At 31.8% G+C, this 17,406-nt stretch overlaps 1 protein-coding gene across 2 annotated transcripts in view; it reads left to right on the top strand.

Moving 5' to 3' along the window:
* Positions 1 to 83: 83 nt before the first annotated feature.
* The window catches only part of LOC143076991 (uncharacterized), a 29,955-nt gene continuing 12,632 nt past the window's right edge, over positions 84 to 17,406 (top strand). The window contains exons 1-8 of one of the 2 annotated variants that reach the window (XM_076252885.1): positions 84 to 244; positions 10,034 to 10,219; positions 10,943 to 11,053; positions 13,138 to 13,292; positions 13,800 to 14,180; positions 15,125 to 15,186; positions 16,011 to 16,140; positions 17,002 to 17,120. In XM_076252885.1, coding sequence (XP_076109000.1) covers positions 109 to 244; positions 10,034 to 10,219; positions 10,943 to 11,053; positions 13,138 to 13,292; positions 13,800 to 14,180; positions 15,125 to 15,186; positions 16,011 to 16,140; positions 17,002 to 17,120 — 1,280 coding nt within the window. In that variant the 5' untranslated portion in view covers positions 84 to 108. Of the gene's footprint in view, positions 245 to 4,866; positions 4,935 to 10,033; positions 10,220 to 10,942; positions 11,054 to 13,137; positions 13,293 to 13,799; positions 14,181 to 15,124; positions 15,187 to 16,010; positions 16,141 to 17,001; positions 17,121 to 17,406 lie in introns of those variants that run through there. The other variant, XM_076252891.1, reaches the window with a different exon arrangement.

Raw genomic sequence — 17,406 nt, 5'->3', positions numbered from 1 at the left:
ATATCATTGATTTATTTTATACATAAAACGTCAAAAATATTTCATGTTCTAAAAATAATTCTGAAATTAAGGGAAACCCCCTTAATATCAAAATACTTCCTGTTCAATATGGCTGCTACAGTTTTTCCGAAACTGAAAGACAGGATGCACGAAAAACAGAACAGATACATTTACCATCTTCCATACAGTATAACAAGACAAATTGCTCAAAATTTGGACATCGACAATGCATGGCAACATTTAGGTTTGTGGAAAATTCATTGTTATTTTATGTTTTATGTTACCAGATCCCATTTTACAAATCTGTCAAAGTTACATGTGTTACAACCTCTGACAGGTTATAACTACAATGCGTTTCATATGTATTATGGGTTTTTCATTTGATAATTACATTCACAGAAAATATAACAGGAATCACCAAAAAATAAATTTTTGACGCCTGTAAAGAATATGAAGAAACCTTGTCTTGTATGTTTTTTAAAACACTGACATAACTTTGATATAAATGTAGGGTATTTTTATAATTCATTCTTATGTTGTACTATTACACCACTATCCCAGATTAGGGGAGGGTAATTACCATGCCTCATTATTTATGTGCATGATCCAAGTCAGGAGCCTGTAAATGAGTGGTAGTTGTTTGCTGCTCTTTATCATACTTGTTATTAGTTTATTCTTTTGTATATTGTGTTCTTGTTTTGTGTTGTTGTACCACTGTCCAAAGTAAGAGGAAGTGTTTGACGTCTTCTTAATAGTTAAACACTGTCAAAGTGACGTTATGTATATGCTGGTCCTAACTCTGGCATTGTCAGGAGCCTGTAATTCAGTGATAATAACGAATTATCGTTAGTTGCTGTACATGTATAACCCATGATTGGACAATAAAATCTTGAATCTTGTGTAACATATTTGTTTTTCTTTTAATACATAAATTAGGTGGTTAGTTTTCTCTATTGAATTGCTTTAAATTTATTATTTCTGACTAGGTCTTTGATCTCACTTTTTTTTTAATTTAAGAAATAATTCATGTGGACTTAAACATGTTTTAAAAATATACTGTTACAATGTATTTTACCAGTGGTTAGTCCTTTATGCTAAATATAGACATATGAAATATTAGAATTTTACCATAGGTGTTACTACTCAAAGCGTTTGAAGAATGTCAAATAAGAATTCATTAGCTTGAAATGTACTTTACAATTATGAATAATTACTAGAACACACCCGCGAAACCGCGGGCATTCAGAGTGTAGTTTAAAGTATCAGTAGGTAAAGTGTTGTTGGAAGAATTTTGTTAAATACAGAATGACTGGAGAATTTCAGCAAAAGTATCATAAGTCATAGGTTATTGGGGACAGGAAAATGTTTTTTTTTACCCTCCACCTTTATTTCCAAAGTTCCCAATTTTTGGTTTTCTATTAATTTCAATATGAACATACATTTAGTATGTTATGAACATTTATTTAAGTAAGGAGCCTGTAATTCAGTGGTTGTCGTTTGTTTATGTGTTACATATTTGTTTTTCGTTCATTTTTTTTACATAAATAAGGCCGCTAGTTTTCTCATTTGCATTGTTTTACATTGTCATTTCGGGGCCTTTTGAAGCTGAGTATGCGGTATCATAAAATGATAGCAGATAAAATTCTGAAAATACACTTTATTCTTAGTATATGTATGTTCAAAGTATACAGAAAAACGCAAACCGGAAGTCTAATCTGACTTAAAATTTCGTACAATGACGGGACAATACCCAGATGCCTTTTTTCTCGTTTTTCTCCTAAAATAACTCAATCTGAATAATCATATGAATGAATGACAAATGCGACTATGCACTGTACCTATAGGACACAGAGGCGTGTTGATTAATTTATTGTGGAAAGAAGAGAAGCGACACCAAAAATGAGGTCTTCTCGTTTAATAGTATAGAAGCCATAAAGTTTTTTAAAAAAGACCATCAAATTTGTAAAAGAGGAAATAATTTGTGGTTCACTGATCATACTGATTGGTAAGACAACAGATTGTGTATCAGGTCTTTGAAGGATTTTTGTAAAATGTTAAATGTGTGCAGTTGAAATGATACTGGGCTCCATATGTTTGTTAGAAAATACAGGAATGAAAAAATTTCAGTATTGGAACAAAATTAAATATTCAAATGATTTTGATGGTTTGATGCCTGTGTCATTTATTTTGAACATGTTGAAAAACAGATGAGAAAATTGAGATGAAAGCTTGCTATAGGTCCTTATGTTGGTAATCAAAATTGAAAATGGATCTTAAATAGGGGCCTCTGAGTTGGTGAGCTGTCAAAGTAGTCCAACTAGCGTGTCAACACTGAGGTTATGAGTTCGCATATGTTGAATCCTGCACTGGTCTTAATTGACTAGGATTTTCAGTTTTCTTTCTGAAGGTCAACAGTTCCCCTGGGTATCTGGCTTCCGACACGAAATAGCACATTAGTATTGAAAGTGGCATTAAAACACCAATGCATCAATCAATCACTGAAAAGTCAATGAATTAAAGATTAGAAATGTTTTTTTTTAAGCTTTGTTTGACAAAATTGAACAAAATTGACTTCTAATAACAAAAATATTTAAATTTTACTCAATACATGTACATTTGAAAATGTTTGAACCAAAAGTCACATTTTAATATTCTGCCTAAATCTTAGCTAATGCAATTTTACAATGTCTAACATGTTTGAGGCAGTTTGACTATCAAGAATATCATGTTATTTATACAATGTCACTCATTGCATTGAAATTATTTTCCTGTTTAAGGGAAAGTAATTAATTTGACTGCAGCCATAATTTCCTTATAATTGGTAACAATAATATTACATAATAAGAGAAATAACTCATGATTTTGTAATCATTTCCTTTTGACATTAAAATTAAAGATAATAGTTCAGATGACATAGGAATTGAATATGCTAATTGATGATTAATTCAATTACATTTTTATTTATTTTATTGATTGACATTTATCAAATTCTTCAATATTTCATGTTGTCGTAAATCATCATATGCTAATTCATCTTATTCCTTAATATATATTTTCAAATTCCATTCTTAGGCTCGTAGTAAGTAAGATAAAAAGTTAGGTTGTTAGTTCTTGTAGAATGATGAGCAAAAGGTCTATTTTTTTTTTATATTTCTTCTGGACATACTAGTCATGCTAGTAATGCTTTTTATTGAAGATAATATATTATGGAAAATTTTGTTGAAGGGGTGGGGGACATAGCTGTTAACTTTTTAAAATCTCCATTCAGGAATTTGAAGTACCAGATCTAGAGGACTTAATGCATATATCATATCATATGCATGGCATTTGTGTTAATAAACTTCTATTATATGGTTTTAAATAAGTATATGAGCTTAAAAGTGCCGTGGTGTAGTGGTTAGTGCATCAGACTACTAACACAAAGGTTCCTGGTTCGATTCCCGTCGAGGATGAAAATTTCAGGAACTGAATTTTCGGCTCTCCCTTGACACCATTTGCGAGTATGGTCTCGAGGAAACGATGATAGTCCGTCGGAAGGGGACGATAAATGGCTGACCCGTGTTAAGAGAGAGCCATATCTCTTGCACGTTAAAGACACCCTTGTAGATTTCGAAAAAGAGCAGGCTAATGCCGCTACAAGGCAGCACTCGCACCCGCAAAGTGGAAAGGGATTAATATACATGTAAGTTGCAAAACTTGTTTCCCAATCCACTATAAATAAATATGTTTAAATTAAATTAATTAAAAGTGAAAAGCCATTTTAACTCTCAAAAATGCCTGTTTGAGGTATTCATATACAAATATGAAGATTTGTAATGACACAACTCTCCACCAAATTTTAAATTATTGATTGATTGATAGATTTTTGGTTGCTTAACATCCAGTGGCAAATATTTTATGCATGTTCAGGTTGAGAACAAATTAACAATTCATACATTAGGAAGGTCTGGTAATAGAGGCCATCCAGGATGAAGGTCAGGGAACTTTGAACAGCCAATAGAAATTGAGGGTATATTGGAAAGGAACAGAAATGTAACTGTTGCCTTGCAACAGGCCAACAATGGACCCCTCTAAGAGTTTTTGCAAGGGTTTTTAACGTGCAGAGAGCGTGGCACTCTCTTTACATGAGGCATTGGATTTAATGTTCCCATTCTTATTGGATGTAGCTGCAAACTTGTTAATCCGACACAGCCAAACAGACGCCCCTCTTTGGCAAGCGTTTCACTGAAAGTCAGAAGAAGACCAAAAACTTTTATACCCCAGTTACCCTTGGGGTTTTAATTATGTAAAACAACTATAAGTCGCCATACAACCTTAAAAAAATATCAAAAGTCATCTATTAAAGTGGACAATTTTATGAGTTGGGTCAACATCTTTTATGGGAGAAATTGCCCATAAATAAGGAAAGTTGACTAGCCTGCAGGAGGGTATTTGTTTATTTTATTACAGGTTTAGAAGAAATGGTGATACATATCTTCTGTGTTTTAGGGTAATATATTCATGTCTAATTTTAACCATGTCCCACCAGATAGATATGAGTGAATCTATAATAATGATCAACCAAAATAGTTGTTGATTTAATCAAGTACATGTTTTACATTCAAATAATTTGACCTTTCTTACAGTAACACTAGGAAACCCCTATTTTAAAAGCATGATTACATATTATTATTCAGTCACATCTGCAAGTGCAACCTTTTCCTTTTGTGACATTGTGCTTTTATGTATTCAAGTAGAAATATCCTCTTTCACAACAGAATAAAATTTGTTTGGCTGGCCTAATAACCAATGAAAATGTCAGAAAAAAATTGAAAAGAATTTGTTACGATTGACTTGGTTTTTGACAGGCATGATAAACCTCTGATGTTAATCAATCAATTAATTATTAAGATGTAAACATAATTCACCTGTAGAAATCATCGTTTATTTTCCTGGTAAGTGTTACCTGTAATTGTATATTTTCTCGTATTTTAATAAATCACTATTGTTTGTATATCTTTTTTGTTTTTTGGGGGAATTCATTTAAAATGAATTAAATACACATGTGAATTATTAATTTACGTATAAACAAAAAAAATGAATGACTTTAATAGTTTTATCTTGAAGTGAAGTAAGGTATCCGTTAGTACAAATGTAATTGCCAACACACTCTCCAATCTAACTACTGTTGAAAATAATGAATTAAATTCCAATAAGGAAATACTTAAAATATAAATGTATAATAAAAATTCAGTCTTTTAACTTCTTGACAAATCATAAACCTTTTCCTTGTCGCTAATGAAAAGAGGTATGTTAAGGTAATAACTATTTTGTCCATTAAAATCTTATGATGAACATTTTCTGAAATAAGAGCTATGTAATCATTACTTTTTTTTCAATTCATAATCAGATTTTTGTATTGTGTTACCTTTTATTGTATAAATCTTGAATTTTCATCATCTATTTATGGTTTTGAAATAAGAAATACCCTTCAGTTCCCTGAAATTCTGACACCTCATATAAGAGCTCTTCCATATTTAAAAGAATAAAAAAAACACATTCCATTTACATTTTATTCAAACCAATACAAATATAGAGATAACTATGTTTGAATTGAGAACTTTGTATACAATGTTTATATTTTTTTAGGCACTTAAGATATGTAGACATGGACTCCAGGATTTCATCACCACTAGAATAATAACAGAGGCGAACTCTTTTAGGTCATTTTTTAGTAGCAATAAACAAAAAAATTGTCAATTGGACATGCTTTGATACTATATATGCCCTTGAATTTTTACTAGATAACATTTTTGTTCGCTTTGGAGATTCCGTATATCGTCAGGTTATCGGAATTCCAATGGGGACTAACTGTGCGCCACTTATTGCGGACCTGTTTCTGTATTGCTATGAGTTACAATTTATGACAAATATCAGCAAAGACCCATCAAAACAATATCTGATACACAAATTTGATAATACTTTTAGATATTTGGATGATATTTTGGCTCTCAATAATGACGACTTCAGTATGTATACTAAAGAAATTTATCCTGTTGAACTTACTTTGAATAAAGCTAGTACTAACAATGACCTCTGCCCTTCTCAATCTTGATAAATATATCAATAACGGAAAGCTTAATACTAAAATTTATGATAAAAGAGATGATTTCTCATTTCCTATCGTTAATTATCCATTTTTAGCTCACCTGGCCTAAAAGGCCATGTGAGCTTTTCTCATCACTTGGCGTCCGTCGTCGTCGACGTCGTCATCGTCGTCGTCGTCTGTCGTTGTTAACAATTTTTCAAACATCTTCTCCTCTGAAACTACTGAATGGATTTGAATGAAACTTAAAATGATTGCTCCTGAGATTATCCTGCACAAAGTGTGTGCTTCGATTTTTGATCCGTCAAAAAACATGGCCGCCGTTACTTAAAATAGAACATAGGGGTCAAATGCAGTTTTTGGCTTATATCTCAAAAACGGAAGCATTTAGAGCAAATCTGACATGGGGTAAAAATGTTCATTAGGTCAAGATCTATCAGCCCAGAAATTTTCAGATGAATCAAACAAACCATTGTTGGGTTGCTGCCACTTAATTGGTAATTTTAAGGAAATTTTGCAGTTTTTGGTCATTATCTTGAATATTATTATAGATGAAGATAAACTGTAAACAGCAAAAATGATCAGCAAAGTAAGATCTACAAATAGGTTAATATGACCAAAATTGTCAATTGACCCCTTAAGGGGTAAATGTCCTTTAATGACAATTTTTCACAATTTGTTCATCATATTTGCTAACTTTAAAAAATCTTCTCCTCTGAAACTACTGAATGGATTTGGATGAAACTTAGCATGATAGTTCCTTAGATTATCCTGCACAAAGTGTGTGCTTCGATTTTTGATCTGTCAAAAAACATGGCCGCCCTTACTTTAAATAGAACATAGGGGTCAAATGCAGTTTTTGGCTTATATCTCAAAAACAAAAGCATTTAGAGCAAATCTGACATGGGGTAAAAATGTTCATTAGGTCAAGATCTATCAGCCCTGAAATTTTCAGACGAATCAAACAAACCATTGTTGGGTTGCTGCCACTTAATTGGTAATTTTAAGGAAATTTTGCAGTTTTTGGTCATTATCTTGAATATCATTATAGATAAAGATAAACTGTAAACAGCAAAAATGATCAGCAAAGTAAGATCTACAAATAGGTTAATATTGAAGAATTGTTAGCTGTACATGTTTGCCTGGCATGGTTCAATATGTTCAATAAGGCATTGTTTACCAGGTGAGCGCTTCAGGCTCTTGAGAGCCTCTTGTTAGATGGTGACGTTCCCTTGCCACCATCTTACAGTGTTTATATATCTCAACTTGTACGATTCGCTCGTGTATGTAACAATGTTTTAGATTTTAACGAGAGAAATTTATGTATTACTGAAAAATTATTACACCAGGGTTTTCGATATCGCACAAACTAGTCAAAACATTTACTAAATTTTATCATCGGTATAAGGACATCATTCGGAAATATAGCTCAACATGCAGACTTCTTATACATTCAGGTATTTCACATCCAATATTTTATGGAAATATTCTTTAGAAAGCACAAAAATGTCTGTATTCACCTCAGACATGTCAGAAGCTAACAAAACCTTTAAATAGACTTATTAAGAAGGGATATAGTTACAATACTGTTGTCAGGTCATTATAGATTGCATATTTTGGTGTTAATATTGATTCACTTATAATTACATTAGATGTATGTTTCATTATAATACGTTATTCTGATTGGCTAACTGCACATCACGTGTTATTCCTTAAGCAGTTGTATCACACAATAAAACTTATCATTCATGATGACACGAGGTCCCATAATAAAGTGCACAGGTAAATTAAATAAAAACTTGATGTAAATCGTGTTTTCATGATCCTAGCTAAAAAATGTAATTATAAGTATTGAATGCTTCTTTTTGTAACTTCATAGGGTTGTAAAAGCGTTGACCATGCGCACATTTTTAGAATGAAGCGCGGAAACAAAATGTACTTCGGTCAACGCTTTTACACCCCAATAAAGTTACAAAAAGAAGCATTCAATTCTTAAATAGGGTCTTTGCATCAGAACTAAACTCATTTATTATTGATAAACCAGTTGTTGGCATGACATGGGTTATGTTCTTCTCATATATGTTATGATGGTATGATACTAAACCCCTCATGGGGAGGATTGTGCCTGATATTCATATGATGAAGACATAATTTTTCAATCAGTTTATTTGAAGTCTGGAGCTGGCATGTCAGTTAACTGCTAGTAGTCTGATGTTATTTATGTATTATTGTCATTTTGTTTATTTTCTTTGCTTACATCTTTTAACATCAGACTCGGACTTCTCTTGAACTGAACTTTAATGTGCATATTGTTATGTGTTTACTTTTTCTGCATTGGCTAGAGGTATAGGGGAGGGTTGAGATCTCACAAACATGTTTAACCCCGCCATACTTTTGCGCCTGTCCCAAGTCAGGAGCCTCTGGCCTTTGTTAGTCTTGTATTATTTTAACTTTTAGTTTCGTGTGTACAATTTGGAGTTTAGTATGGCGTTCATTATCACTGAACTAGTATATATTTGTTTAGGGGCCAGCTGAAGGACGCCTCCAGGTACGGGAATTTCTCGTTGCATTGAAGACCTATGGTGGGGTTGTTGTCTCTTTGGCACATTCCCCATTTCCATTCTCAATTTTATGATTGCTAAATTTTACTTTATCTCAAAATTGAATGCTTCATTTTGAAATGGAGTAAAGCAATAACACCACTCTTGCTTTGCTTCAGGTTTTTCAAGTATGTTTAGGAATTTTGCCTAACGAATTAACATGATTAATTAATATAAGTAGAATTGTTTTTAATAATGCGTAAAATAAAAGATTCATTAGTGAGTTATTGTCATGCATATTTATGATATCAGAAAGTTTTTTTTCTGTAAAACCTTAGAGCAAACTTAAAAGTAGAAATTAATTATATATTGCTGGTAAATAAAATGCCCATACATCATGATTTCTATTAAAGTGAAGCTGGTTTTCCTGAAAGTTTTATGCCCAACCCCTTTCCCCTTCTTATTTTTTAAAAGACTTTTTTTGGGTTCCATTATCAACTTCCATTAAAAAAAATCTTGATACATGTTCATCACTGTTAAAACAAGAATGTGTTCCAAGTACACAGATGCCCCATCCGCACTATCATTTTATATGTTCAGTGGACCATGAAAATGGGATAAAATCTCTAATTTGGCTTTAGAATTAGAAAGAGCATACCATTGGGAACATGTTTACTAAGTTTCAAATTGATCGGACTTCAACTTCATCAAAAACTACCTCGACCAAAAACTTAACCAAAACTTTAACCTGAAACAGGACAGACAGATGAACAGACAGATGAACAGACACGAACAGACGCACAGACCCACACCCAGAAAACATAATGCCCATAAATGGAGCATAAAAACCTTTTTCAGTCAAGAAGACCTGTGTCAATTGTGTGACCAAGTTCCATGGGACAATGGTGGATGTGGGTTATATAAATATATATATATATATATATGCTCTTTTAGAAGTCAGCATCCACATTTTTTGTGTGCATCTTTATATGTATTGAGATAAAAAAAAAAATCAGTTCTGGATACAGCATTCACAATCTTGTAAATTAAGACTTTACATATGTCTGTCCCAATCTTGCGTCTTTCTACAGCAACAACAGCAAAGTTCTGAGAGATTTAGTTTAGTTTAAACGGTATTATAACTGAAAAAGATATATATTCTTTGAGGAAGTACAATTTCACTCAGTGGTCAATCATGGCATTAAGACCAAATGACATAAAAGCCTTTCCACAATTATTTTGATTTTTTTTTCTCCCTGAATTTGAAAAAGGGTAAAGGAACTACATGTATGTAATGCAATCAGCCTGACAGAAAATCTAAAGGCATAGTATTCCCTGAGAGGTTGTTTGATAAAATATAAATCCCAACAAAATACTGAATTAAATACATTTTGCACTCATTTTACAGCTGCAGAAATAGGTTACACCCATCAGGAAGTGAGACTATTTGAAATGGAACAAAGGCGACCTGGAGTTAGTCCTACTCGGCAAGTGTTAACAGATTGGCAAAGCAAGAATCCTACAGCACAAGATCTTCATGACAAGTTACACAAGATAAACAGGAGAAGAGAGATGCAAATTTTAGAAGCATGGTGTACGAAGATCAACTTTTTTATTGACAAATTTAATTTTATTTATGTTTTACTTGCAGGCCATTATGTATTAGATCTAACCTTTCAAAAAAAAAAATGCAGTTAGGTTAAAGTAACTTTTTCTCCTTTATCAGAAAGAGATAAATTTGCCAACTTTGATTGAAAGGTTCAAGTGAAATCTAATCCAAAATCAATGATGTTCTTCAAAGTGCTATATTATGAATTCCAATCCACTGTAATTAACTAAAATGAACTTGTAATTTGATTTCCTGTTCAGTGCTATACCGGAAATTAATCCTTTATAATGTATGTTTATCTATTTTTTTTTAGTAAGAAACAAGTTCCCTGACCCCATTTTTCTGGGTTTCTTTTTAAAGCCAAAAAAAAATATATGAACTTTTTGCTTATATTTCATTCAAACCTCTATTGTTTAGTTTTCTCTCAATTCACATATTTTTTGTTTTTTCCAAGAGGATATAAACAAAATCCTACAATTTTGCATATTCAACAGCTGAAAAAAGCTCTGTTATCCATACAGACTACAGTAAGCTTATTATGTTTAGAAAACATTATCATAAAAACTACGCTTAGGCAAAGAAGTAAAAAAATATATTATTTCAATTTAGATCCCCCCTCCCTCATCAACCTTAAGATAAAATTAGCTCATGTTCTCAGAAAAATGACCTTGCAATAGATTTAACTTTTCTTTTGGTATTTTTTTCTAGTTACGAGTGAGTCAGGAGATACTCAGTCATTTTATTCACCAAAGAAAGTTAACAGTAACGATGACCGGACGGCATCACAAATACAAGCAGCTTTAGATAATTTTGATAGCAGTAAGTATTTGGGTCTTATTTAATGAAGCAAATTATTGTTGCAAGAAATAATTTTTTTAGTAAGGAAAACAGCCGATTCATTCATTGTTGATCAAGGAAAAAATATTTTTCATAGATATAATATTTTGTGATTTTTGCCAAACACTACAAATAAATGAGAGAAAAAATTGTACTACATGGAACATTGAGTCTTAAACAAAAAACAGTTGTGTTTTTATAATTGAATTTTATACAAATATATCATGCTTACAAGGGATATTTGCCAAAAATACCTGTTGAGAGGTACAAATATCCAGAGCCGTTAGGCGAGGGAAATTTGATTACCTTGAAACCGGTATTTTTGGCAAATACCCCTTGTAAGCATGATATAATTGTTTAATTCCACCGAATATTCCACCTCAGAACGTTATTATAACCAGGTATCATATGAAATTTTGACTTGAATGTATAATTTTGTATACACTGCAGCTGTGCTATTTGCGCAGTCAAATTACATTGACCGTATAATCATTTCTTATCAATTTTTTTATGTACAGTCACTGACTGTATATATATCTCCCTTTTAATGATAATAAGCTGGTTCTCGGCTGACTACTACACTTTGTTCATCAGTTTCAGTGAAGCGTAATACAAGTGGATTCCAGTTTTATGTGACCGGTTGACAATTCGTTTTCGTTGAGTTTCATTTATGACGTCATTCCCGGAATTTTTACATCATTCGGTCCAAATTCAATAATGATGCTTTTTATCCTTAATATTTCATCTGGAACCATATATTTAGAATGACCATGAATTTGTCATATTAGAATAGAAATAATTCATTGAATTATTTTTAGACATGGTATTCCCCATCTGCCATGGTATTTGCTAGCAAATACCCCGGCACATGGAATTCCCTAATGGCAAATACCCCGGCAGAGAAAAGAAAATCTCAATATATAGAAATTGGTGAAAAATACCATGTTTCTCATCCAATCAAAATACAGCATTATTACATAAGGTGGAATTATATTGAAAATACATGCTTCAGTTGTTTTCATTTGTTGCTTTCTACCATAATTGCTTTTTATTATCTGATGATTTTTACTTGAATCAGGATGTAAGACATATTTTTTGAAGATCTTATCTTTTTGCTATTCACAGGCCTTGTATCGCTTTCTTTAAAGTTTTGGTTATTGCTCCATTTAAGGTCTTTTTAAAAATGACCTGTGATTATATACAATAATACATCCTTGTCCTATGTTCTATGGTGGATATATAGTAATTTAGTTGTGTCATTGGCAATACAATCATATTTCCTTGTTTCGTATTTAAGCTTTAATGGTACATTCATTATTTTTTTTTACATCATGCAGTAGAGCCTAGACATTAAGTAAAAATAAAATTCAAAAGGTGTTAGAAAACTATTTAGGTTTAACCTTAAGGATGTACTTAGGTGAGGTTTTGGAATTTGTGTTAAATGTTCGGACTCCTTGGTGTTTTTCCATACAATACAATGTAAAATATTTTGCCCCATAACACCCCTTTATTTTTTCATATAAGACTTAATAGCTCATGAAAGGTCATTTACTAAAATTTTAGAAGATTCTTAATTTTCTTTCTTTTGTTTTGAGACCCAAATAGTACCAATGCTTATATAAGGTAAAAGTCCGAGTCAGTATTTCCCGCCATATTTTAAATCTCAAATATCTCGAAAAGGAGGTCCATGACCTATCAATATTTTTAGCTTATCTTTATCCTTAATAGATGCTCTACCAGCTTATAGTATCAATTTTAATTTCTTAATTTCTTAATTTTTACCTAACCTCACCTAAGTACATCCTTAAGAGAAAATCACATGTTCTAGGAAACAACCACCAAATGATTTTGTTATGTTTTAGTAGTAACAATATATTTCTAAGTACAAATGTACTACAGCAGAAATCTCATTAAAGGTGAGAGATATTTTTGGGCATGTCTCACCTGTATCAAATAGGGAAGTAAAAATTAGTGGAAGTCCTGTTGTGAAATTTTTAAGGGTTTTATCTAAATCAACTGTTTTGTAATTTAATATAAAGTTTACTAGATTTTGTACGTGTTTTTAGAAAGCCTTAAGCCGCCAGGGAAAGGACAAAACAGAAAGACTTCCCCTCCAAAAGTTGAAGATGTCAATGTCAATTTAAACAGATGTGATACATTCAAAGACAAAATGGAAATGGGTAGTAAACATTTAGATGGAGGATTGATTTCTAAACCTTCAGTAAGTTTGAATCAACTTTGCACAATACTTCATACCCGTAGCCAGGGGGGGTTCGGGGGGTTCGTCCGAACCCCCCCTTGAAAACAAATAGCACTGTTAAAGTCGATGTTCTGTTCGAATTGTGACTGTTAAAGTCGAGTTTGTTAGTCCAACGAACCCCCCTTTGGAAATTCCTGGCTACGGGCCTGTACTTGTATATTTAACCTTAATAAATTCCTTCAAGAGTTATGTCTATTTCACCTTAAATCATATTTTATTGCAACAGTAATTGAAATGTCAGTGAAAATGATTTGGGATTGGAATAAGGCTTTTGGTAGAGAAATGGTATGATATTTCATTCTGTAATATTATGTATTTCTGTAATATCAAAGTATGTATCTGTCTCAGTGTTTAGAAACTTAGGTAAAAAGATAAGGGAGAAAAGCCCCATGTTGTCTGTGCTAGACCCAGGTATGCTAGTAATTTTACTTAGTTTTAATTTATTCATTAAATATTTTAATGTTGCAGATGAAGAAACAAATGAGTAAAGAAGTTGAAAGTGAAGACAAAACAATAATGCATGAAGTAGGAGTTAGTGGCCCAGGAAAAAGTATGGACAATATGGCATCTAATACGGCATTAAGACAGAGATTACAAAATAACAAAAGTTCCTCAGGGTACCAAAAATCCAAAGATATTGACGATGGTTCCTCAAGTTACCACAAATCCAAAGATAACGATGTTGATTATTCTATAGCTTTAAACGGAATTCATGGTTTTAGTTACAAAGAAATTGTTCAAGCAACGAATGGATTCAGTGATGAATATTTAATTGGACAGGGTGCCTATGGAAAAGTTTTCCATGCAGTTTTGAAAAATACTAAATGTGCTGTTAAAAAACTATTTTCAGTAAGTATTTGTGTTTGGATTTATTTCATGTAGAATTATTTGTATATTTTAAAGTCATATTTGTTTGAAGAATTCTATGAGTTTTGTTTAGTGAAATTGTGCAATCTGACATGCAAAAAATATTGGATAAAAAAATGTAATACTGTGAATTCAGTATTTTTACATGTATTTATTCAATTGATTTTCGAACCCGGAATGTGAGACTTATTGATGTCAGTTAAGTAAAATGCTGCATACAAAAGACAAACACCTTGACTAAAATTAATTTGTCTTAATTAATTTTCATAAAATTTTTACAAAATATTAACTTTGACCTTAAAATTTCAAAATCTTGAACCACCAACTTTATAAAAAAAATTCATTGGATATATAGCAGTTTGACATACACTTATTTTGATCATTGAGAAGCAAATACTGTAGCTTCTTTATTATTCGTTGAATACTAATTTTCGTGGATTTCGTGGGTACAGGTAAACCACAAAATTTGTTTTTCAACGAATGACAAATGCTCTATATAGGCTTGTATGAAGACCTTGGCAAAACAACGAAATTAAATTACCACGAACATACAAGTTTTCCTTTATCCACGAAAATTGCTACCCATGAAAATAAATGAATCCACAGTATATCCTTTACAAGAGAGTGTGATTAAAACGTTCAGCTGATTTTTACGGAGTTATCTCCCTGTAGTTTTACGTACCACCTGAAAGAGGTAAAGCAGTTAAAACAAATTTAAAAGGTATTGGTTTAACTCAAGTTGGGAAGGAACCAACAACTTTCATCATTTAATCCAAGAACACTGCTGTGAGACCATTCATGTAGATTTAAATTCTGTGAAAGTCATTAAATCTATAAATAAAACAAATATTCAGAAGCACAATTTTTTTTCTAATTTTTGTTTTCATTTCATTCATTTTGAATAATATTAGTTTCAACCATTACAGAGAGAAGATGTGAATGGCAATATAGAACAGCAAGTCAAAAGAGAGCTAGCAACTTTAAGCAAGTATGTAGATACTTGACCCTTTATTTTCATTACATGTTCACCTTTGTTAAAGATTTTTATTTCCTCATGTTCTTCAAAAAGAGAGTTGAAAGATACCAAAGGAATATTCAAACTCATAAGTTGAAAACAAACTGACAAACAAAACTTATCTCGTGCTCAACAAAGGTATTACAGTAGATCTTCTCTTGATTTTCCTATTTAAGCAAGATCAGATGAATTTCTTTCTGGCAAATAATCATTGCAAATTGATATCAACTCAATAAAAGGATCTGTTTCTTTTAAAATCTACTTGTATGACCTTTTAAAGAATGAACATGCCTTCTTGTTATTTAAACAGGAAACAAATACTTCACCTTAAAAAAAAAAAATTTGTTAACACAATCAAAAACGGGGTCAGACATATTAGTGTCTTAATTATTAAATGTTTTACATTTTTTTTTGTTACGAATGAAGTTTGTTGATGGATCTCTGGAGTTTGTTTCACAAAAAAACTTACGACTAAGATTGGTCTTAAGTCATGAACAAATCAGTAATATTTACGATCAATCTTAGTCGTAAGTTTTTTTGTGAAATCGACCCTTGAACCTTAAGTGTGATAATTGATGTTATGCTCAGCACTCTCTTGTTTTCTCCATTTATTACTGACTTCAATTATTTACTGAGTGCTAGAGAATGTATGAGTGAAGAACAGAGTAACAAGCTAGAAAGATCTATAATTTGGCTTTCATATAAAATTCTTGTGTTTGATCAGGCAAAATTCATTTTACAAAATAAAAGAAGAAAAATATGTTACCGGGTAATATTGTCTACAATTTCTATTTTAGGTATAGACACAACAACATAGTGTTACTGTATGGCTATATGATTGATCAGCCAGATGTTTCCATGGCTGATGTTTGTCTTGTATATCAATTGATGCCTAATGGTTCTCTGGAAGATAGAATAGCATGCAAGGTATGTATCTCTGTAATGATTGACCAATCAGATGTCTCTGTGGCTGATGATTGTCTTGTATATCAATTGATGCCTAATGGTTCTCTAGAAGATAGAATAGCATGCAAGGTATGAAACTCTGTAATGATTGACCAATCAGATGTCTCCATGGCTGATGTTTGTCTTGTATATCAGTTGATGCTTAATGGTTCTCTAGAAGATAGAATAGCATGCAAGGTATGTATCTCTGTAATGATTGACCAATCAGATGACTCCATGGCTGATGTTTGTCTTGTATATCAATTGATGCCTAACGGTTCTCTGGAAGATAGAATAGCATGCAAGGTATGAAACTCTGTAATGATTGACCAATCAGATGTCTCCATGGCTGATGTTTGTCTTGTATATCAATTGATGCCTAACGGTTCTCTGGAAGATAGAATAGCATGCAAGGTATATATCTCTGTAATGATTGACCAATCAGATGACTCCATGGCTGATGTTTGTCTTGTATATCAATTGATGATATCAGTTGAGATATCATCCACGAATCTAAGTTTCATGCATTTGTGTCAACCTGAATCTTAATTGAATCGATGATTTTAAAAGGTTAACATTATTTAAAAATTATACAATGGATTTATTTTTTTTTTTAAAATATGTAAAAAAGTTTTATGAAGATTGAAAATAAAATTTAGAGCACTTAATTGAGTTTACAATATTTAGAAAAAAAAAACAGGTTTTTGCTATTGCTATTTTTTACAAAATGAACAATTCATGAAAAATTTAGCAGAAAGTATAAAATAAATTGAATCATGGTAAAACTATTTTATATTTAAATATTTTTCTTAGATTTAACCTCACATATAACTGTAATTTTAGAACAATACCCCTGCATTAACATGGAAACAAAGACTAGGAATCCTGAGAGGTGCTGCCTGTGGTTTACAGTTCTTACATACATTGACTGATACACCACTCATACATGGGGACATTAAAAGGTAAGGAATCCTGAGAGGTGCTGCCTGTGGTTTACAGTTTCTACATACATTGACAGAATCACTGCTCATACATGTGGACATTAAAATGTTAACATATGATTAATTTTATAATTAAATTATGAGCGTTATTACTGATGTCTTATCATAAGGTTTAATAACCTGGCCTCACAGTCATAAAACTTTCAAGCATGATTTTTGTACTCAGACTCGAAAATCAACCAATCAAATTGCTGGATTTCATGTTTCGAGCATAATTTTTGTGCTCAGAGCACTGAGCAAAGTTTTA

This window comes from Mytilus galloprovincialis, chromosome 1 (assembly GCF_965363235.1).
Source record: "Mytilus galloprovincialis chromosome 1, xbMytGall1.hap1.1, whole genome shotgun sequence".
In the NCBI taxonomy this organism is placed as follows: Eukaryota; Metazoa; Mollusca; class Bivalvia; order Mytilida; family Mytilidae; genus Mytilus; species Mytilus galloprovincialis.
The sequence above is the reverse complement of the archived record's forward strand: the minus strand, read 5'-3'. Positions and strand labels throughout refer to the sequence as shown.